At 40.9% G+C, this 20,075-nt stretch overlaps 1 protein-coding gene across 1 annotated transcript in view; it reads left to right on the top strand.

Annotated features, from left to right (window-relative positions):
- The window catches only part of LOC311131241 (VPS10 domain-containing receptor SorCS3-like), a gene marked incomplete at both ends in the record, with an annotated part of 51,685 nt that overhangs the window by 8,269 nt on the left and 23,341 nt on the right, over positions 1-20,075 (top strand). Inside the window, 4 exons of the mRNA XM_084164100.1 lie at positions 10,488-10,555; positions 17,660-17,753; positions 18,643-18,801; positions 19,025-19,098. Coding sequence (XP_084020226.1) covers positions 10,488-10,555; positions 17,660-17,753; positions 18,643-18,801; positions 19,025-19,098 — 395 coding nt within the window. The remainder of the gene's footprint in view (positions 1-10,487; positions 10,556-17,659; positions 17,754-18,642; positions 18,802-19,024; positions 19,099-20,075) is intronic.

Here is a 20,075-nt window from a genome sequence, read left to right as displayed (position 1 = left end):
ATAAATTAGATGACCTAAGATTACGGTTATCCTACCAACGGGACATTAAAAACTGTAATATCTTATGTTTCACCGAGTCGTGGCTGAACGACGACATGGACAACATACAGCTGACGGGATATACACAACCTCTCCCTCAACGTGACCAAGACAAAGGAGAAGATTGTGGACTACAAGGAAAAAAAAGAGGACTTAGCACGCCCCCATTCTCATCAACGGGGCTGTAGTGGAACAGGTTGAGAGCTTCAAGTTCCTTGGTGTCCACATCACCAACAAACTATCATGGTCCAAACACACCAAGACAGTCGTGAAGAGGGCACGACAAAGCCTATTCCCCCTCAGGAGACTGAAAAGATTTGGCATGGGTCCTCAGATCCTCAAAAAGTTATACAGCTGCACCATCGAGAGCATCCTGACTGGTTGCATCATCGCCTGGTATGGCAACTGCTCGGCCTTGGACCGCAAGGCACTACAGAGGGTAGTGCGTATTGCCCAGTATATCACTAGGGCCAAGCTTCCTGCCATCCAGGACCTCTATACCAGGCGGTGTCAGAGAAAGGCCCTCAAAATTGTCAAAGACTCCAGCCACCCTAGTCATAGACTGTTCTCTCTGCTACCGCACGGCAAGCGGTACCGGAGCTCCAAGTCTAGGTCCAAAAGGCTTCTCAAAAGCCTCTATCCCCAAGCCATAAGACTCCTGAACAGCTAATCATGGCTACCCGGACTATTTGCATTGCCCGTGCATTGTCGGTTAAGGGCTGTAAGTAAGCATTTCACGGTAATGTTGTATTCGACGCATGTGGCAAATAAAATTTGATTTGATTTGATTTGGTATAGTAGTTGTTCTCGATTGACATGAGCTGCAGTTGCTCTGCCTAACAATAATGAGAGAGATGTTTGAACATTTTGTGTCCAATTATGTACCCGTGATAAATCCAATTATGTACCCGTGGATTGCCGTTGACCTAATTCAATGGGTCAATATTTGTTAATAGTCATGAAGCCAATGGGGAGAAACAACAGATGTGGGAGATGCTCTCACAATTTAGACAACATTGTCTTGGTTGTCTACGCTTAGCCTAAACCCAAATATTAGCCTGACACTTGTGTTAGGGTCAATTACAGTCAAGTCAACAGATCATCTATGGAATTGTATGATTTGTTCTTTATAAGGCTAATGATGGGTGAAATCATGAAATTAATGACAATGACATTACAATGCCTTTGGCATCACTTAAGTTGTGTAAATGAAGGACAACCAAGGCCTTTTGGTGTAATATGATATGGCTTCATTATATAGCATTCCCTACAGGAAAGAGGTTTATTACAGACATATGTTATCTAAGTATCAAGCCACTTTGCCATCATAACCAGCAAAACATAAAGAAACTAATACTAGCCTACACTGTTTGGTGGGACTTTTTTCCTCCTCTAATTTTTTCAGAGGCAATTAGTTCAAACATCGGAGCCATTTAACTAAATTTTATTCCAAATTGATTCTGACTCTGGTGTTGGTCCTTGCAGACATGGCACATTTAGTTATGCAAATGTATATCTTTGATTGGTTAATTAACCTGGAATGGAGATAGTCCAAGCCTAGAAGAGCCATCGTTTGATGGGTATATTGGGTTCTGGCATTGTTATCTTACTCCTTTGTGGCTTTTTTGGTTGAATGACTCGTTCTATGGGGCCCACAAGGTTAATGTGTTCAAACTCAATGTAATTGAGCTTTCGACCCGTCTTTCAGTCTTAATGTTTTATTTATGATGTAACAGCACATTGTTGCTCCTCTCTTGATCTTTATCTTCTTCTCTCTCTCCGTCTCTCCCTCCCTCTCTTTCTACAAGCCCCCTCTCTTTCTTTTACTCTTTCTCGTTCATGGGCATAAATATGGAGTTGGTCCCCCCATTGCTGCTATAACAGCTTCCACTCTTCTGGGAAGGCTTTCCACTAGATGTTGGAACATTGCTGCGGGGACTTGCTTCCATTCAGCCACAAGAGCATCAGTGAGGTCGGGCACTGAAGTTGGGCAATTAGGCCTGGCTCGCAGTCTGCATTCCAATTCATCCCAAAGGTGTTCGATGGGGTTGAGGTCAGGGCTCTGTGCAGGCCAGTCAAGTTCTTCCACACAGATCTTGACAAACCATTTCTGTATGGACCTCGCTTTGTGCATTGGGGCATTGTCATGCTGAAACAGGAAAGGGCCTTCCCCAAACTGTTGCCACAAAGTTGGAAGCACAGAATAGTCTAAAATGTATGGTCTAGCGTTTAGATTTTCCTTCACTGGAACTAAGGGGCCTAGCCCGAACCATGAAAAACAGCCCAAGACCATTATTCCTCCCCTACAAAACTTTACAGTTTGCACTATGCATTCGGGCAGGTAGCGTTCTCCTGGCATCCGCCAAACCCAGATTTATCCGTCGGACTGCCAGGTGGCGGCGAGCTTTACACCACTCCAGCAGACGATTGGCATTGTGCATGTTGATCTTAGGCTTGTGTGCGGCTGCTTGGCCATGAAAACCCATTTCATGAAGCTACCGACTAAGAGTTTTTGTGCTACGTTGCTTCCAGAGGAAGTTAGGAACTCGGTAGTGAGTGTTGCAACTCGGTGGTCCCGTTCTGTGAGCTTGTGTGGCATGGATGACTGATGAAGACCTAAGGGTCGAAACATTGTTATAAATAAATATCACCTGGGAGCATGAGCAGCAGTGTGCAGCATTTTCCTTTCTGTTTTTCATGAATTTGCCTACAACTCCAGCACCTGCGGAAAGTACCTGGATGTGCGTATGTTCTTCAGCTTTTGAGCTTGTGTGGCCTACCACTTCACGGCTGAGACGTGGTTGCTCCTAGATGTTTCCACTTCACAATAACAGCACTTACAGTTGACCGGGGCAGATCATAATTATTGGCACCCTTGATAAAGATTAGCAAAATAAACTGTATAAAATAAAAAATACAAATATGTGAGCTATATGGTATGCTGAAAAAAGTTTACAATTATGTTATTTTATACTAATACAATTGCTCAAAGAAAGAGAATTTGGTTAAAACAAGTAATTAAAAAATCAAAAAAAGATAGGGGTAAAAATTGTTGGCACCCCTGTTTTCAATACTCCAGCACCCTCCCCTTGCGAGGATAACGACACTATGCCTTTTTCTAAAATGTTTTATGAGATTGGAGAACACATTGGGAGGGATCTTAGACCATTCCTCCATTCAGAATCTTTCCAGATCCTTGATATCCTTCTTCTGTGCTTATGGACTGCCCTCTTCAATTCAAACCACAGGTTTTCATTGGGATTCAAGTCTGGAGACTGAGATGGCCATTGCAAAATGTTGGCTTTGTGGTCAATTAACAATTTCTTTGTAGAATTTTATGTGTGCTCGGGGTTATTGTCTTGCTGGAAGATCAACTTCTAACAATCCTTCTTTCGAAACCAAACCCACCACTGGTGTGAGTGGCCAAAGAGCTCTATTTTCAAGTCATCCAACAAATGTAAATGCCTTGAGTTTGTTAAACTGCATTGGCCCTTGGATTGGAACTGGTGCTATAGTCAGATGACATGAAAATACAGGTCTTGGCCATGCACACCAGTGGTGGGTTTGGCGTCAGAATAAGGATGAATAAGCAGAAAAGAACCCCATACCTACTGTAAAATATGGTGGTGGATCTTTGATGTTATGGAGCTATTTTGATTCCACTGGTCCTGGAGCCCTTTTTAAGGTCAGCGGCATCATGAACTTTACCCAGTACCAGGACATTTTAGCAAAACACCTGGTTGCCTCTTCCAGGAAGCTGACATTTGGCCGCAAGTGGATCTTCCAGCAAAGAAATGGTTAATTGACCACAAAATCAAGATTTTGCAATGCTATCTCCGTCTCCAGCCCATTATCAGCCTCAAAACATCATCCTGTCACACTTATGTCAACTGGCCATGCTCCCAGTAGGCTTTGCGGTGGCAATGGGAAAAGATGAGCATCAACCAATTGACACTTACGTCAATACATTGCATTCCATGGTAGAAGATGAATGTCACAGGGTTGACTAGTACTACAGCAATGAAATGCTTGTAGAACTGGCAAACCTAAATCAACATATTATTGGTTGAATATTGATTGTTGAAATTTTTATGTTGCATACTGCACTATGAATTTTGATAATCTGGTTTAATCTATTTGAAGGAGAGAGGTAAAAGGAAAATAATATAAATGTTATTTGTCATATGCGTCGTAAACAACAGATTCCCACGGGGGGCCAGTATGAAAAATACAAATAATGTATGCACTAACTGTAAGTCGCTCTGGATAAGAGCGTCTGCTAAAATGACTAAAATGTAAATGTAAAAATGTGTAGACTAACAGTGAAATGGTTACTTACAGGCCCTTCCCAACAATGCAGAGAGAAAGAAAATAGATAAACAATAGAAAAGTTAAACACGTAATAATAAAAGTCATAATAAATACACAAGTAATGATAACATCGCTATATACACGGGGTACCAGTACTGAGTCGATATGCAGGGCTACGAGGTAATTGAGGTACATATGTACATATAACTAGGAATAAAGTGACAGATAATAAACAGTAGCAGCAGCGAATGTGATGAGTAAAAAAAGTTTATTCAAAAAGGGTCAATGTAGATAGTCCGGGTAGCTATATTATTTAAATAACTATTTAGCAGCATTATGGCATGGGAGTAGAAGCTGTTCAGGGTCCTGTTGGATCGAGACTTGGTACTCAGTACTGCTTGCCATGTGGTAGCAGAGAGAAAAGTCTATGATTTGGGTGGTTGGAGTCTTTGACGATTTTTAGGGCCCTCTGACACCGCCTGGTATAGAGGTCCTGGATGGCAGGGAGCTCGGCCCGTGATGTACCCTCTGTAGTGCCTTGCGGTCGTGTGCCAAGCAGTTGCCATACCAAGCAGTAATGCAGCCAGTCAAGATGCTCTCAATGTTGCAGATGCATAACTTCTTGAGGATCTCAGGGCCCATGCCAAATCTTTTCAGCCTCATGAGGGGGAAGAGGCATTGTTGTGCCCTCCTCACGACTGTGTTGATGTGTGTGGACTTTCATAGATCCTTAGTGATGTGGACACCGATAAACTTTGAAGCTCTCGACCCACTCCGCTACAGCCCCGTCGATGTGAATGGGGGCATGCTTGGTCCTCTGTTTCCTGTAGTCCACGATCAGCTCCTTTGTCTTTCTGACATTGAGGGAGAGGTTGTTGTCCTGGCACCACACTGCCAGGCCTCAGACCTCCTCCCTATAGGCTGTCTCATAGTCTTTTGTTATCAGGCCTACCACAGTCGCATCGTCGGCAAACTTAATAATGGTGTTGGAGGCGTGCGCAGCCATGCAGTCATGGGTGAATAGGGAGTAAAAGAGGGGACTAAGCATGCACCCTTGAGGGGCCAACGTGGCAGATGTGTTGTTGCCTACCCTCACCACCTGGAGGCGGCCCATCAGGAATTCCAGGATCCAGTTGCAGAGGGAGGTGTTCAGTCCCAGGGTCCTTAGCTTAGTGATGAGCTTGGAGGGCATATGGTGTTGAACGCTATGCTGTAGTCCATGAACAGTATTCTCACATAGGTGTTCCTCTTGTCCAGGTGGGAAAGGGCAGTGTGGAGTGCAATAGAGATTGCATCATGTGTGGATCTTTTGGAGAGGTTTGTGAATTGGAGTGGGTCCAGGGTGTCTGGGATGATGGTGTTGGCTACAGATGTGAGTGCTACGGGGCGACAGTCATTTAGACCGGTTACCTTGGCGTTATTGGGCACAGGGACTATGGTAGTCTGCTTGAAACATGTAGGTATTACAGACTGGGTCAGGGAGAGGTTTAAATGTCAATGAAGACACTTGCCAGCTGTTTAGCGCATGCTCTGAGTACATGTCCTGGTAATACATCTGGCCTTTCGCCTTGTAAATGTTAAATTGTTTAAAGGTCTTACTCACACCGGCTAGGAAAAGCGTAATCACACAGTCGTGCGGAACAGCTGGTCCTCTCATGCATGGTTCAGTGTTGCTTGCCACAAAGCGAGCATAGAAGGCATTTAGCTTGTCTGGTAGGCTTGCGTCACAAAGCAGCTCGCGGCTGGGTTTCCCTTAGTAATACGTGATAGTTTGCAAGCCCTGCCACATCTGCGCATCAGAGCCGGTGTAGTAAGATTGACGCTTTGCCTGTTTTATGGTTCGTCGGAGGGTGTAGCGGGATTTCTTATAACCGTCCAAATTAGTCTCCCACTCCTTGAAAGCGGCATTATCTCAGTGCGGATGTTACCTGTAATCCATGGCTTCTGGTTGGGATATGTACTGTACAACGTCGATGCACTTATTAATGAAGCCGGTGACTAATGTGGTTAACTCCTCAATGCCATCGGATGAATCCTGGAACATATTCCAGTCTGTGCTAGTAAAACAGTCCTTTAGATTAGCATCCGCTTCACCGGGCCACTTCCATATTGAGCTAGTCTCTGGTGCTTCCTGTTTCTGTTTTTGCTTGTAAGCAGGAATCAGGGGGATAGAGTTATGGTCAGATTTGCCAAATATATGTGTTTCTGTGTGTGGAGTAAAGGTGATCTAGAGTTTTTTGGCCTCTAGTTGCACAGGTGACATGCTGGTATATATTAGGTAAGACGGATTTCAGTTTCTCTGCATTATAATCACCGGCCACTAGGAGCACCGCCTCTGGATGAGCATTTTCTTGTTTGCTTATGGCCCTATACAGCTCGTTGAGTGCAGTCTTAGTGCCAGCATCGGTTTGTGGTGGTAAATAGATAGCTACGAAAAATATAGATGAATTCTCTCTTGGTTAATATTATGGTCTACAGTAGGGTTTAATATTTTCCTGGTATTTTACACATTTTCCATCCCAAGAATAAATCACTTTTCTCGTGGTAAACCCGGTATTTCCCACCAAAAGCAGAAGTGTCATTCTAAAGCATATAAAGCATACTGTCTTGCGAAAGTATTCACCCCCCTTGGCATTTTTCCTATTTTGTTGCCTTACAACCTAGAATTTTTGGGGGGGTTGTATCATTTGATTTACACAACATGCCTACCACTTTGAAGATGTAAACTTGAGCGTGCATAACTATTCACTCCCCCAAAGTCAATACTTTGTAGAGCCACCTTTTGCAGCAATTACAGCTGCAAGTCTCTTTGGGTATGTCTCTGTAAGCTTGGCACATCTAGCCAGTGGGATTGTTGCCCATTCTTCAAGGCAAAACTACTCCAGCTCCTTCAAGTTGGATGGGTTCCACTGGTGTACAGCAATCTTTAAGTCATACCACAGATTCTCAATTGGATTGAGGTCTGAGCTTTGACTAGGCCATTCCAAGACATTTAAATGTTTCCCCTTAAACCACTCGAGTGTTGCTTTAGCAGTATGCTTAGGGTCATTGTCCTGCTGGAAGGTGACCCTCCGTCCCCGCCTCAAATCTCTGGAAGACTGAAACAAGTTTCCCTCAAGAATTTCCCTGTATTTAGCGCCATCCATCATTCCTTCAATTCTGACCAGTTTCCCAGTCCCTGCCGATGAAAAACATCCCCACAGCATGCTGCCACCACCATGCTTTGCAGCTCTTTCAGGGTTATCTTTGGTCTCTTTGTTGCCTCTCTGATTAATGCCCTCCTTGCCTGATCCGTGGGTTTTAGTGGGCGGCCCTCTCTTGGCCGGATTGTTGTGGTGCCATATTCTTTCCATTTTTTTAATAATGGATTTAATGGTGCTCTGTGGGATGTTCAAAGTTTCTGATATTTTTTTATAACCCAACCCTGATCTGCACGTCTCCACAACTTTGTCCCTGACCTGTTTGGAGAGCTCCTTGGTCTTCATGGTGCCGCTTGCTTGGTGGTGCCCCTTGCTTAGTGATGTTGGAGACTCTGGGGCCTTTCAGAACAGGTGTATATATACTGAGATCATATGACAGATCATGTGACACTTAGATTGCACACAGGTGGACTTTATTTAACTAATTATGTTACTTCTGAAGGTAATTGGTTGCACCAGATCTTATTTAGGGGCTTCATAGCAATGGAAGTGAATACATATGCACACACCACTTTTCCATTATTTATTTTTTTGAATTTTTCACTTCACCAATTTTGACTATTTTGTGTATGTCCATTACATGAAATGTAAATAAAAATCAATTTAAATTACAGGTTGTAATGCAACAAAATAGGAAAAACGCCAAGGCACTGTACATTACTTTTGCAAGGCACTGTACATTATGTCTGGATTTGAATAGAGCTTTAATGGGCAGGAGAATTCAATGACGATGCTACCTGATCCTGATGAGCCATACATTAAATACATTCTATGAACCCTACATTAAATACATTTTATGATACCAAGCCCAGAAAAGCCCAAATGATTGTGCCATTATCCAATATATAGCCTATGATATATAGGCTACCACACATTACACACGACAGAAAAATGTAAAAGCCCATAGATGTAGCTATGCTCTCTTGGGTAAATAAATTAAACAAGCTCCAGTAGCCTAATATTTTTGAGTGTGCACTGTAGCCTATTACTTTACTGTATTGTATTATACTGTATTACAGTATATGGACTGGAATTATGGACCTCGTTCAAACCATGAAGCTGGGAGAGAACATGCGATGCTGGTGCAGGACATATGGCCTTCAAAGTTACAATTATAGGCTAGCAAATTTTATTTTAATTTTGAAAAATAATACGGTTTATTTTACATTTTTATAATTAGTAAGCTGACACATTCATATAGGCCACCTTGCACAGTATGTCCCCTAATGCTGTGCGTCGTAAATATTAGTCTACTGTACCTTCTCTTTCTGTCTCTGTTGTTGCTTCATTCCTTCCAAGCTTTCAAAAGTTAAATGAAATGAGTTTCATTGTCCTTATCTGAATCATTGTAATGACATACTTGAATAATATAGGACTAGAATAAGATGCAGACGGCTATCACTTCTCTTCAAGAAGATTGAATGGTTGTGGTTCTGAACAAATAACTGCTAGAGCCTACCGCCGTCCCGCGTTCTCTCTTCTTTCAAACTCTCTGTGAATTCAATTGGCTGCTGTATTTAACATTCAGCAAACAAGAGCTTGCATCCCTCTTCAATTAGTCTATTAGTATAAGAAATGCTTTAAAAAATGTCCAACAAGCTTTTCTAGTCCAGCTTTTCCTGGGACAGCAAGAGCTAAGGGTAGAGAGGCCAACTGAGCTAAGTATTGCGCAAGAGACAGAGGCTATAAGTTAGAAGCTTATGCATAACCCATCATTCATTAGCTAAATATAAGGCTAATACTGCATTGAATGTATTACCTGAGGTAGGCTCAGTATATATACTGTACCAGAGTAGGCTGCAACATGTAGAAAAGCCAGATTTAGACATTGCATATAGACATGCTGTTCAAATAAATAATTGTATATCATTTAACAGTTTCTCGCAGTTATTTATCCAGGGAAAAGAGAGTGGGTTTGGGCAGGAAATCTTGGTAACCCTAGCCTACAGCTTATCATGAGGTATTCTAATTCAGGTGAGCTGAACCTCGAGACTTCCTTAATATTATAGATTGCGCACCAGCTGTTGTTAATAAAGAGACACACATCTCCCCCTTTGAGCTTACCCGACGCTGCCGTTCTGTCCTGCTGATGCATAGTAAAACCAGCTAGATGTATATTATCATGTCCTTGTTCAGGCACGACTCCTAGAAACATAGGATATTACAGTTCTTCTGGTCCTGTTGATAGGATAGTCTCGAACGGAGCTCGTCCAGTTTGTTCTCCAGTGATTGTACGTTCGCCAATAGAAAAGAGGGTAAAGGCGTTTTATGTACTCGCCGACGTAGTTTCGTCATGGTGCCCACGCGTGGGCCTCTCTTACGCCTTTTTCTTTTCAGAGTCTCTGGGATTAGGGGCTGGTCCGGGTGAGCAGTATGTCCTGCGCCTCCGATTTGTTGAAGTAGAAATCTTCATCCAAATCGAAGTTAGTGATCGCTGTTCTGATGTCCAGAAGCTTTTTTCAGTCATAGGAAACGATGGCGGAAACATTATGTATAAAAAAAAGTTAAGTTCAGTGCAAATAAACACACAAAATAAAATGGCTGTTATCCATTGCAGCGCCATTCTTGACAAGAGAGAAGGAGGGGGGAGTGAGCGATAGGGAAGACTGGCCGTACTTCATTACGTTGTTCACTGAACGATTTTCTGAATCCACTGTCATGTAGGTATCATTCCACATGAGCTACTGACAAGACACTTGACAGCTTGCATGGCCTTTCAGATCATTGCAACCAACAGACTGGCTGATCTAGACAACCTGAGGATCAATCATCATTATGCTGTCATACAAAGATTATATTTTATGGTAATGTAGCAATAATAGTGTATATTCCATGCTGTTAGACACAGCTAATGCATGTTGTAAGTGCACTTGATTGTAGATATAGATGTACTTGCAATTGCGTATAATTAAAATGCATTTTGTTTTCTATTTTTAGGTGATCCTGACCTTGACGAAGCAGTATGACTTTAACTTGGGTGCTTTCACTGAGAGTTCTCTCTGGAGGTAAGACTTCATGAACATTTTATGCATTCAAAAGTGCTGAACTAGCAGGGCTCTGTTTTTTAATTAATTATTTTAAACATTAATAAATACTTTTTTGGGGGGGGCGATACAGGTACATTATCCATTTAAATGTACGTTTATAAAACATAAAACGTAGGCTGCCACTCAAAAGAAAACAACATTAAGAAATACATACAGAGTTAAAGTAATAATACATTCAGCATGCTGTGGGGTTAAGGGCCTTGCTCAAGGGCCCAACTGTAGAGGGAATGTTTTGAGGATGTGAACCCAGCAGCCTTCCAGTTGTCAGATCAATTCTGCCAATTTTTTACAGCGCCCGGCCTGAGATTCAAACCAGCCACCTATCTTTCGCCCACAGGTCCAACTCCTAGCCACAAGTCCAACTCCTTAGCCGCTGGGCTACCTTCGCCAGTACTTTATAGGTTGTTGTCTATTAAAAAAAAGGTGCAAAAACATTATTTAGACATAAGCATGAGTTCATCTGCCAAAATGAAGACAAAATGCTATGCAGACATATTATTATTATGATGTAGAAGAACAACTTACATGCAGTTGTTGTCACCAGCAGCCAAAAGAGAGATCCTCTGCCTCTGATAGTTCTGGGTTACTGCCAGACTGAGCAAAACATAGAGATAGTGTATTAAAAGTAATGTAATGATTAACTAAGCTAATGAATCACCAATACTTACTATACATAATTTATTATAAATAATGTATACACTACCAGTCAAAGGTTTTAGAACACCTACTCATTCAAGGGTTTTTCTTTATTTTTACTGTTTTCTACATTGTAGAATAATAGTGAAGCCATCAAAACTATGACATAACTCATATGGAATCATGTAATAACCAAAAAAGTGTTAAACAAATCAAAATATATTTTATATTTGAGATTCTTCAAATAGCCAGCCATCATGTTTTAAAGTAATTACGGGCTGTCGTTTCTCTTTGCTTATTTGAGCTGTTCTTGCCATAATAGGACTGTATACCCCCCCCCCCCTACCTTGTCACAACACAACTGATTTGCTTAAACGCATTAAGATGGAAGGAAATTCCACAAATTCACTTTTACAAAGGCACACCTGTTAATTGAAATGCATTTCAGGTGACTACCTTATGAAGCTGATTGAGAGAATGCCAAGAGTGTGCAAAGCTGTCATCAAGGCAAGGGGTGGCTATTTGAAGAATCTCAAATATAAAATATATTTTGATTTGTTTAACACTTTTTTGGTTATTTCATAGTTTTGATGTCTTCACTATTATTCTACAGTGTAGAAAATAGTAAACATAAAGAAAAATCCTTGAATGAGTAGGTGTTCTAAAACTTTTGACCCGTAGTGTACATACCTCCTCTCAGTCAGCAACAGTCTTCTAACAATTAGCTAATTGCCAAGATAAAATATGGAATTGTTTTAAGATGGTCATACCAAGGATTATTTGGCTATATGATTTTGAATTTTAGTATCACTTTAGGTATAAAAAAATATTGAATTTGGCTTTACTGCTATTAACCCGATGGTGGGGTCATATTAGTTTGTATGTATCCCAATCTGTTCGGACGCTATATACAGAAGTTGGCAGATTGGCTGTACCTTTGGGGGTCGGAGAGCAAAACGGAGAAGACCATCATGTTTGTCAGAGTCTCATCTTTCCATAGAGTGGTCATACCGTTGACCAAACCATTCAGACGCTACAGACGTTTTCGTGAGAAGACCGATTTTCGGGATGTCTCATGGTCTGTAGCTCGGTCACCTTCCACCGCAGATGCGGAAGGTCGCCATACGCAAACAAACATATCTCTAGCTTAATCAGATGAATTGTGATGGGTATTTGTTGTATTTTGCTAATTATATTTCCACGGGTGTGGACATTGACTCCAGAGGGTTAATATGGATATAAATGTCACTGCAAAAAACAGCTGAAACAAATTAAAAGGGAACGTTAGTGTCACACCCTGATCTGATTCACCTGTCTTGTGCTTGTCTCCACCCCCCACCAGGTGTCTCCCGTTTGTTCCCATTATTCCCTGTCTATTTATACCAGTGTTTTCTGTTTGTCTGTTGCCATTTCGTCTTGTCTCGTCAAGCTTACCAGCGTGTTTTTCCGTGCTCCTGTTTTCCCTAGTCTCTGTTTTCTAGCCCTCCCGGTTCCGACCTTTTCTGCCTGCCCTGACACTAAGCCCGCCTGCCATGCTATTCAGCCTGCCCTGACCTCGAGCCTGCTTGCCGCCCTCTACCTTTCAGACTCTGACCTGGTTAATTAACTTCTGCCTGTCCTCAACCTGCCTCTTGCCTGCTCCTTGTATTTTAGCTGTGATTTCAGAGTTTGTAGTGACTGGGGTTATTTTTTTTTTATTTTTTTTATTTTTTTTACACTCTAGGGTAGGGTTATATATATATCCTTTTTTGTAAAGGGTTCTTTAATCTCGTCCAAAGAACCAAAAGTACCTTTTGTCTAAGAGTGAAGCTGCTGGAGTGAAATAGACCCGCTAGTTGTTTCTTGTAATACAGTGAATGTCCCACATCTTAATATAGTGTTATATGTTGACACTTATTTGATAATAGGTAGGGATCTGTTCTAACACAATTGACACCCTTTTAAGAATGCATTTGTGGATCAATTCACTGAATGATGTACAGTATTTAACTACCTTGCTATTGGGTCAATGTTGATTTCCCTCATCCAGGAAACTCTCTGATCTTGGTTTTGATATACAGTGAGGGAAAAAAGTATTTGATCCCCTGCTGATTTTGTACGTTTGCCCACTGACAAAGAAATGATCAGTCTATAATTTTAATGGTAGGTTTATTTGAACAGTGAGAGACAGAATAACAACAACAAAATCCAGAAAAACGCATGTCAAAAATGTTATAAATTGATTTGCATTTTAATGAGGGAAATAAGTATTTGACCTCCTCTCAATCAGAAAGATTTCTGGCTCCCAGATGTCTTTTATACAGGTAACGAGCTGAGATTAGGAGCACACTCTTAAAGGGAGTGCTCCTAATCTCAGCTTGTTACCTGTATAAAAGACACCTGTCCACAGAAGCAATCAATCAATCAGATTCCAAACTCTCCACCATGGCCAAGACCAAAGAGCTCTCCAAGGATGTCAGGGGCAAGATTGTAGACCTACACAAGGCTGGAATGGGCTACAAAACCATCGCCAAGAAGCTTGGTGAGAAGGTGACAACAATTGGTGCGATTATTTGCAAATGGAAGAAACACAAAATAACTGTCCATCTCCCTCAGCCAGGGCATTGAAAATGGGTCGTGGATGGGTATTCCAGCTTGACAATGACCCAAAACACACGGCCAAGGCAACAAAGGAGTGGCTCAAGAAGAAGCACATTAAGGTTCTGGAGTGGCCTAGCCAGTCTCCAGACCTTAATCCCATAGAAAATCTTTGGAGGGAGCTGAAGGTTCGAGTTGCCAAACATCAGCCTCGAAACCTTAATGACTTGGAGAAGATCTGCAAAGAGGAGTGGGACAAAATCCCTCCTGAGATTTGTGCAAACCTGGTGGCCAACTACAAGAAACGTCTGACCTCTGTGATTGCCCACAAGGGTTTTGCCACCAAGTATTGAGTCATGTTTTGCAGAGGGGTCAAATACTTATTTCCCTCATTAAAATGCAAATCAATTTATAACTTTTTTGACATGCGTTTTTCTGGATTTTTTTGTTGTTCTTCGGTCTCTCACTGTTCAAATAAACCTACCATTAAAATTATAGACTGATAATTTCTTTGTCAGTGGGCAAACGTACAAAATCAGCAGGGGATCAAATACTTTTTTTCCCTCACTGTATAGCAGAATGCAATTACATGCAGAGCCAATTGACACAGTACATGCCACAACCGTAGGCCTACCAATCCCATTCATATGGTATGGTGAGTTACTGTACAGTATGCTGTCACATCATAGATAAGAATAGAATTCATTAAGGATTATACAGAGACTGATAAAGTCTCTTGTGTTTTTTCAGCTCACCTTTTCCCAAGCCCACAGGAAACTCATTTAATTTTGAAATACACCTGACAAAAAGACCATCAGTTCACCAAGCAGAGAGACTCAAATTAATTTCTGTTTCACTAGAGGCGCCGCTAAGATTTACACCTGACTTGACACATTTTGAAATCCCATATTGTGTACAGAAGGTCTTCCATCATCAAGGTGTCTGGTTAACAATAGCACCGCCAGTAAATTAGACTGTACCTCAGGGTGTGTGGCAAGGCTCTTAGTATGATATTGAAAAAGGAAAGCAGTTGAATGTTATGAAAAGAAACAGAGTAAATTATCTCTGCAATAATAAGATACATCATTTATTTATATAGCCCCGTGGCACTCTTGATGGCAAAATGCAATAAGAAGATCAATTCACAAAAAGCATCTCCTGTGTGTTACAAAGTAATGACTGCTTCCCTTAGTGAAGGAACGTGTCACTGTAATAACTTCATTTTTTGATGTTGTCTTTCCAGCTACAGTTGAGGGGATTTGTCAACCGAAATGAGGAGCTAAAAAAAGTTGAGGAGGAAACCTTTGCAAACAATGTCAACAGCAAATGAAATGATGCAGCTTAATGCACAAGCAGTGATAGCAGACTCTGGGTATCTATCCAATTATGCAATTTAATTTAATTTGGAAGCGCCCAGGTAGAACTGAGAGAGGCGAGTGGGTTATGTGTTTGGTGAGTAGTAATAGAACCATAAAGAATAGAGAGGGAGGAAGATACTGTATATTCACCCTTGTCATCGAACAACGTTCAGAGAAGCAAATGTCTTTTGTCTTTCATTTGTTTGTTTCTGGAGGGCAATTCAGCATAGCCTACTGTGTGGACATAGAAGCTTAAATAAAGTGCTCCAGGGATTTAGGTCAATTTTACACTTATTCAATTTAATAAATTACCCGACAAAACACAATTCATTCACCAAGTTGAGGTAAAACAGACTTGAACTAAATTCTGAAAGGTACGTCATTATATGAAAGAATGTAATGTAATCAAATGTAAAGAGACTCTCGTTCAGGGGCGGTGTGTTCATTAGGGCGATATGGGCGACGCACTGCCAAACGGGAAAAGGAAGGGATTTTTTTCTAATCAATTATATCACGGCAACAGTAGTTATCAGTGTTCTAATCTAGACGTCTGATCTGCCACTAAATGTCCAATCAGGCTAAAGTCGTGCTTCAAATGCCCCCCCCCCCCCCCCTTTCAAATATCAGAGCTTTCAATACAATCTCTATGGGTTTCTGAGGGCTTGCACTTACGCGCTTTCGTCATACGTAACATAACCATGAACGTAACTAAGAAAAGAGCGGGTAGCAGCGTCAATCAATTCACGTACTACTATCAAGATGGCTAACGTTCAGTGCAACTCGATTGTCTCTTTGAAAGAAGTTCACATCAAAGACCATTCAAAACGAGCTACTGGAGTGTATGCTAGCGGTCATGAGGGAACATATTGTGGAGCAGGTGAAGTCGGCGAACTTCGTAGCTATCCAAGCTGACGAGACCACGGACGTTTCTACACAGACACAGCTGGTGCTTGTGCTGAGGTACATAGATAGCAACCACAAAGTGCAGGAGCGCTTTTTTGAGTTCCTTCCCATCTCGGAATCAACCTCAGTCTCAATCGCCAGTGTGCTTTTGGAGAGACTGAACTGTATTTTTGCCGACGACGAGAAAGTCAAACTGTGGTGCACTGGCACTGTACCGGGTTCTCATGAGCTACAACCTCCAGGAGACGTTCTCTGAGACTGTGACTCTGTTGAACATCCTCATAACTACTCCAATGACAACAGCTGAAGCTGAGAGATGTTTCTCAACTTTGACACGAGTTAAGACATTCCTGCGAAATTCAATGGGCCAGGAGCGTCTGAATGCACTGGCCATGCTTTCCATGGAGAGGGAACTAGTCCTCAGCATGCCTGATTTAAATGAGAAAGTCATTGACCGCTTTTCTGCATTGAAAGAGAGAAGAGAACAGTTTCAGTACAAGTAATGTAGCCTCTCTCTCTCTTTGTCCCTCCCTGTCTGTCTCTTTAACACACACACGCCCAGATCAGTTCACAGTTGATGTTGTTTAAAATAGTTATTTTTCATTATAAAAAAGTAAAAAAATAAAATAATCTGTTCATGTTCATTTTTACAAATCTATACAATTGGCCAGAATATGGTTGTTCATATTTACAAATCTATACAATTGGCCAGAATATGGTTGTTCATTTTTACAAAGCCATACAGATAGCTGTGTTTACCTTTTCTAGAAATTATTTTCAAATTCTGTTTTCAGGCAAAATGTCTATCACTGTTCATTTTCACAAATATATACAAGAGGGCAGAATATGGAAGTCTATAAAAAATTCTTATTACCAATAACTTGCATCAATGTTTTCAGTAGCCTCTATCAAAAGCTCCTGCTTGCTTGTTGTGAATTATGCTCAGGTGCACATATTTCCAATTCAACCATGAGGCAAAAAATGTGGTAAAAGCTCTTGTTGATCCTGCAATCTGAACAAATACCAAGATGCTGTATTTTCAGCTGATATTTCATTTGTTTATGGAAATGCATATTGTTTATGCAGTGTTGAGGAATGTGAAAGAACACCCTTGATTATTTTTACTGTGATAACTTATTTTGCTTTTGTAAGCCAACACTTTTGAGATCAGTCAATAAATGATTCTGGCATTGACTTATATGCTGCCCCTGTCTTCATGTTGTTGCTGGACATATCTTTTTGAAAATGTGTGTAGGTCACCTAAATCATCAGAAAAATTGCCCCCCCTGAGAATTTTTTCAGGAGCCGCCACTGCTCTCGTTACATATTGTTTTGCACTTTATTTAGACAGCAATGAAACAGAGGGAGAGACAGGTAAGTTGGAGAGACAGTCAGAAGGAAGAACAAAGGGATTGAACCCTGGTATCTAATGGGGGGAAGTATATGTGGTTAGAGCAGCCGAGTGTGTTACAGCTAAATGACAGGCTCGGCACGTAAAGAGATGTCTGAGTATTATACCTACTCCGGCCACATCAATAGAGAAAAACTCATAAAGTGGTCCTTTCATGGTCTTCTTTACTGTTCACAGATCAGTGGACTATGGGAGCACTTATATAAAACTGAATAATAAGGTTGGGTCAACCTTGGCTTGCCTCTACGTCTGCCCAACCAACAAGAGAAAGGTGTGTATAACATCTCCATGGTAAATGACTCCAGTGATAAGCAGAGTATTATGTGTTTATCCAGGAAGTGTATTGTTTAGTTTAGTGTGTGTAGTGTATTGTTGAGTTAAGACTAGTTTCTGGAATGATGTTAACTCCAGTTAGAGGGAGCAGGACTCCAAATAATGTTTCAATGTTTATTATCAGCACCAAACCATTCCATCTTGGTTCTGAACATTGTCATTCTTGGTATATTCACATTGATGTATTCAGAACACCCAAGCTATTTCTTACAAAAAGGTGCTATCTAGAACCTAAAAGAGTTATTTGGCTGTCCCCATAGGAGAACACTTTGAATAACCCTTTTTTGTTCCAGGTAGAACCCTTTTGGGTTCCATATACTGTAGAACCCTTTCCACAGAGGGTTCTACCTGGAACTAAAAGGGTTCTCCTATGGGGACAGCTGAAGAGCCCTTTTGGAACCCTTTTTTCTTGGAGTTTAGTGTCATTCGACAATCCTACCCAGACACCAGTTCATAGAGATTTCTGCTATATTTCTGCTACACCTCACTAACTTCCCCACACTCACTGACTACTCCACTATACCCCACACTCACTTACTACAGTACCCCACTCACTTCAACCACACAATGACTAACTACCTCACTATAACTACCGTACTAAAAATCACTAAGATATTTTACCACAAGCTGTTCTGTTGGTCAGTTTATTATTGACTAATGATTTTGGTACATCATGTCGCTTTTGCTTTCATCAACAATGCATTTATACAGCTGTTTATTCCTAATGTTGTACAATGACATGCAATCATATCCTCCATTGAGCACAATGATCCATACTCTCTTTCTCTCCCTCCCCCCCCTAATTTCTCGCCCCTTCTGTACTTTAGATAATGATGCTTAGCGACCCAGAGCTGGAACACAGTGTACTCATCAGCTCGGATGAAGGTGCCAGCTTCGAGAAGCATCCCATTAACTTCTACATGGACGGACTGCTGTTTCATCCAACACAGGAAAACTGGCTGCTGGCTAGCAGTCCTGACAACAAGGTAAGCAGCAGCACTTTTATTTCAATGTTGAATGGAAAATAAATATTTCAAGTTGAAAGAAGTCCAAAGTTGAAAGATACTGCTAAAGTATTGAACAATTCTGTTTTGTATTTTGTTCTTTTATCAACTGTTCTGCATTACAATTTATAAAGGTTGACGTTACAAACTTGATGTGAAATGTTGCATATTCCACTAATGTTTGATCACATTCATGTATTATCAGGTGTACAGCACAATGGACTTTGGTAGAAAATGGCAGTTGGTTAGTGAGAACGTGACTCCTGGACGGTTCTTCTGGTATGATTTCATTCCTGCCCATGTTTGTCATTATTAATTTAGAAAAACTCCTTTCTATAATCTCTTTATCATAAATCTAGGAAATATGAGAGATAAAATTAGCATTTGTGTCTTTTATTGAATTTCATATGCAAATTGGAAATGCTATCTTTCAGCTACCTTGAAACATATTATGTATGTAAAGCCCATTGTCTTATAGTCTTACACATACCAAATGACCAAGTTCAGTGTGAGGTCAAATCTAATTTTTTTATTACTAAAATGAAGGTTATGTATGGATCCCTACCCAACTCTGTCAGACTAGTGTATATCAAAACAGGTCTTGACAGATTATGACAACCAACCATAAAGTGTTGGCCTACAGTACTTGAACCCATATCACGTAGCCAGGAATATTGGGCTACTCTTTCTAAAGCCTAAGTCTGACATGTTGTTTTTGCTCGTTGTCATTCTATAATCTCAAGTGCACGGACACAAGGCAGTGAATATTGATGTGATGCTGTTTATCCCGGTCTGTCATGTTGTGTATCAAACCCAAGTGCCTCTCAAGCTGAGAAAAAAAGGACATTGTTTGGAGGTCACCCCACATGAACAGCAAAACAATTGATGAATAAGGACAGCAGGAGGGGTGTAATGGCACCCCACACAAGACAATAATATGCTTGGACAATTTATGATTTTACACATGAAATGTTTAACTGCTTGAATTTACTGCCTGCATTAAATGCTTTTGCCTCTATATAATGTTTCTAGAATAGTACCATATAACAGAGTTTACCTTGCCTTTATGTCATATTACAAATTATGAATGAGAGAGAGAGAGAGAGAGAGAGAGAAAGAAAGAAAGAAAGAAAGAAAGAAAGAAAGAAAGAAAGAAAGAAAGAAAGAAAGAAAGAAAGAAAGAAAGAAAGAAAGAAAGAAAGAAAGAAGAAAGAAAGAAAGAAAGAAAGAAAGAAAGAAAGAAAAGAAAGAAAGAG

This window comes from Coregonus lavaretus (assembly GCF_964263955.1).
Source record: "Coregonus lavaretus genome assembly, chromosome: 1".
In the NCBI taxonomy this organism is placed as follows: Eukaryota; Metazoa; Chordata; class Actinopteri; order Salmoniformes; family Salmonidae; genus Coregonus; species Coregonus lavaretus.
This window is presented reverse-complemented; position numbering and strand designations above follow the sequence as displayed.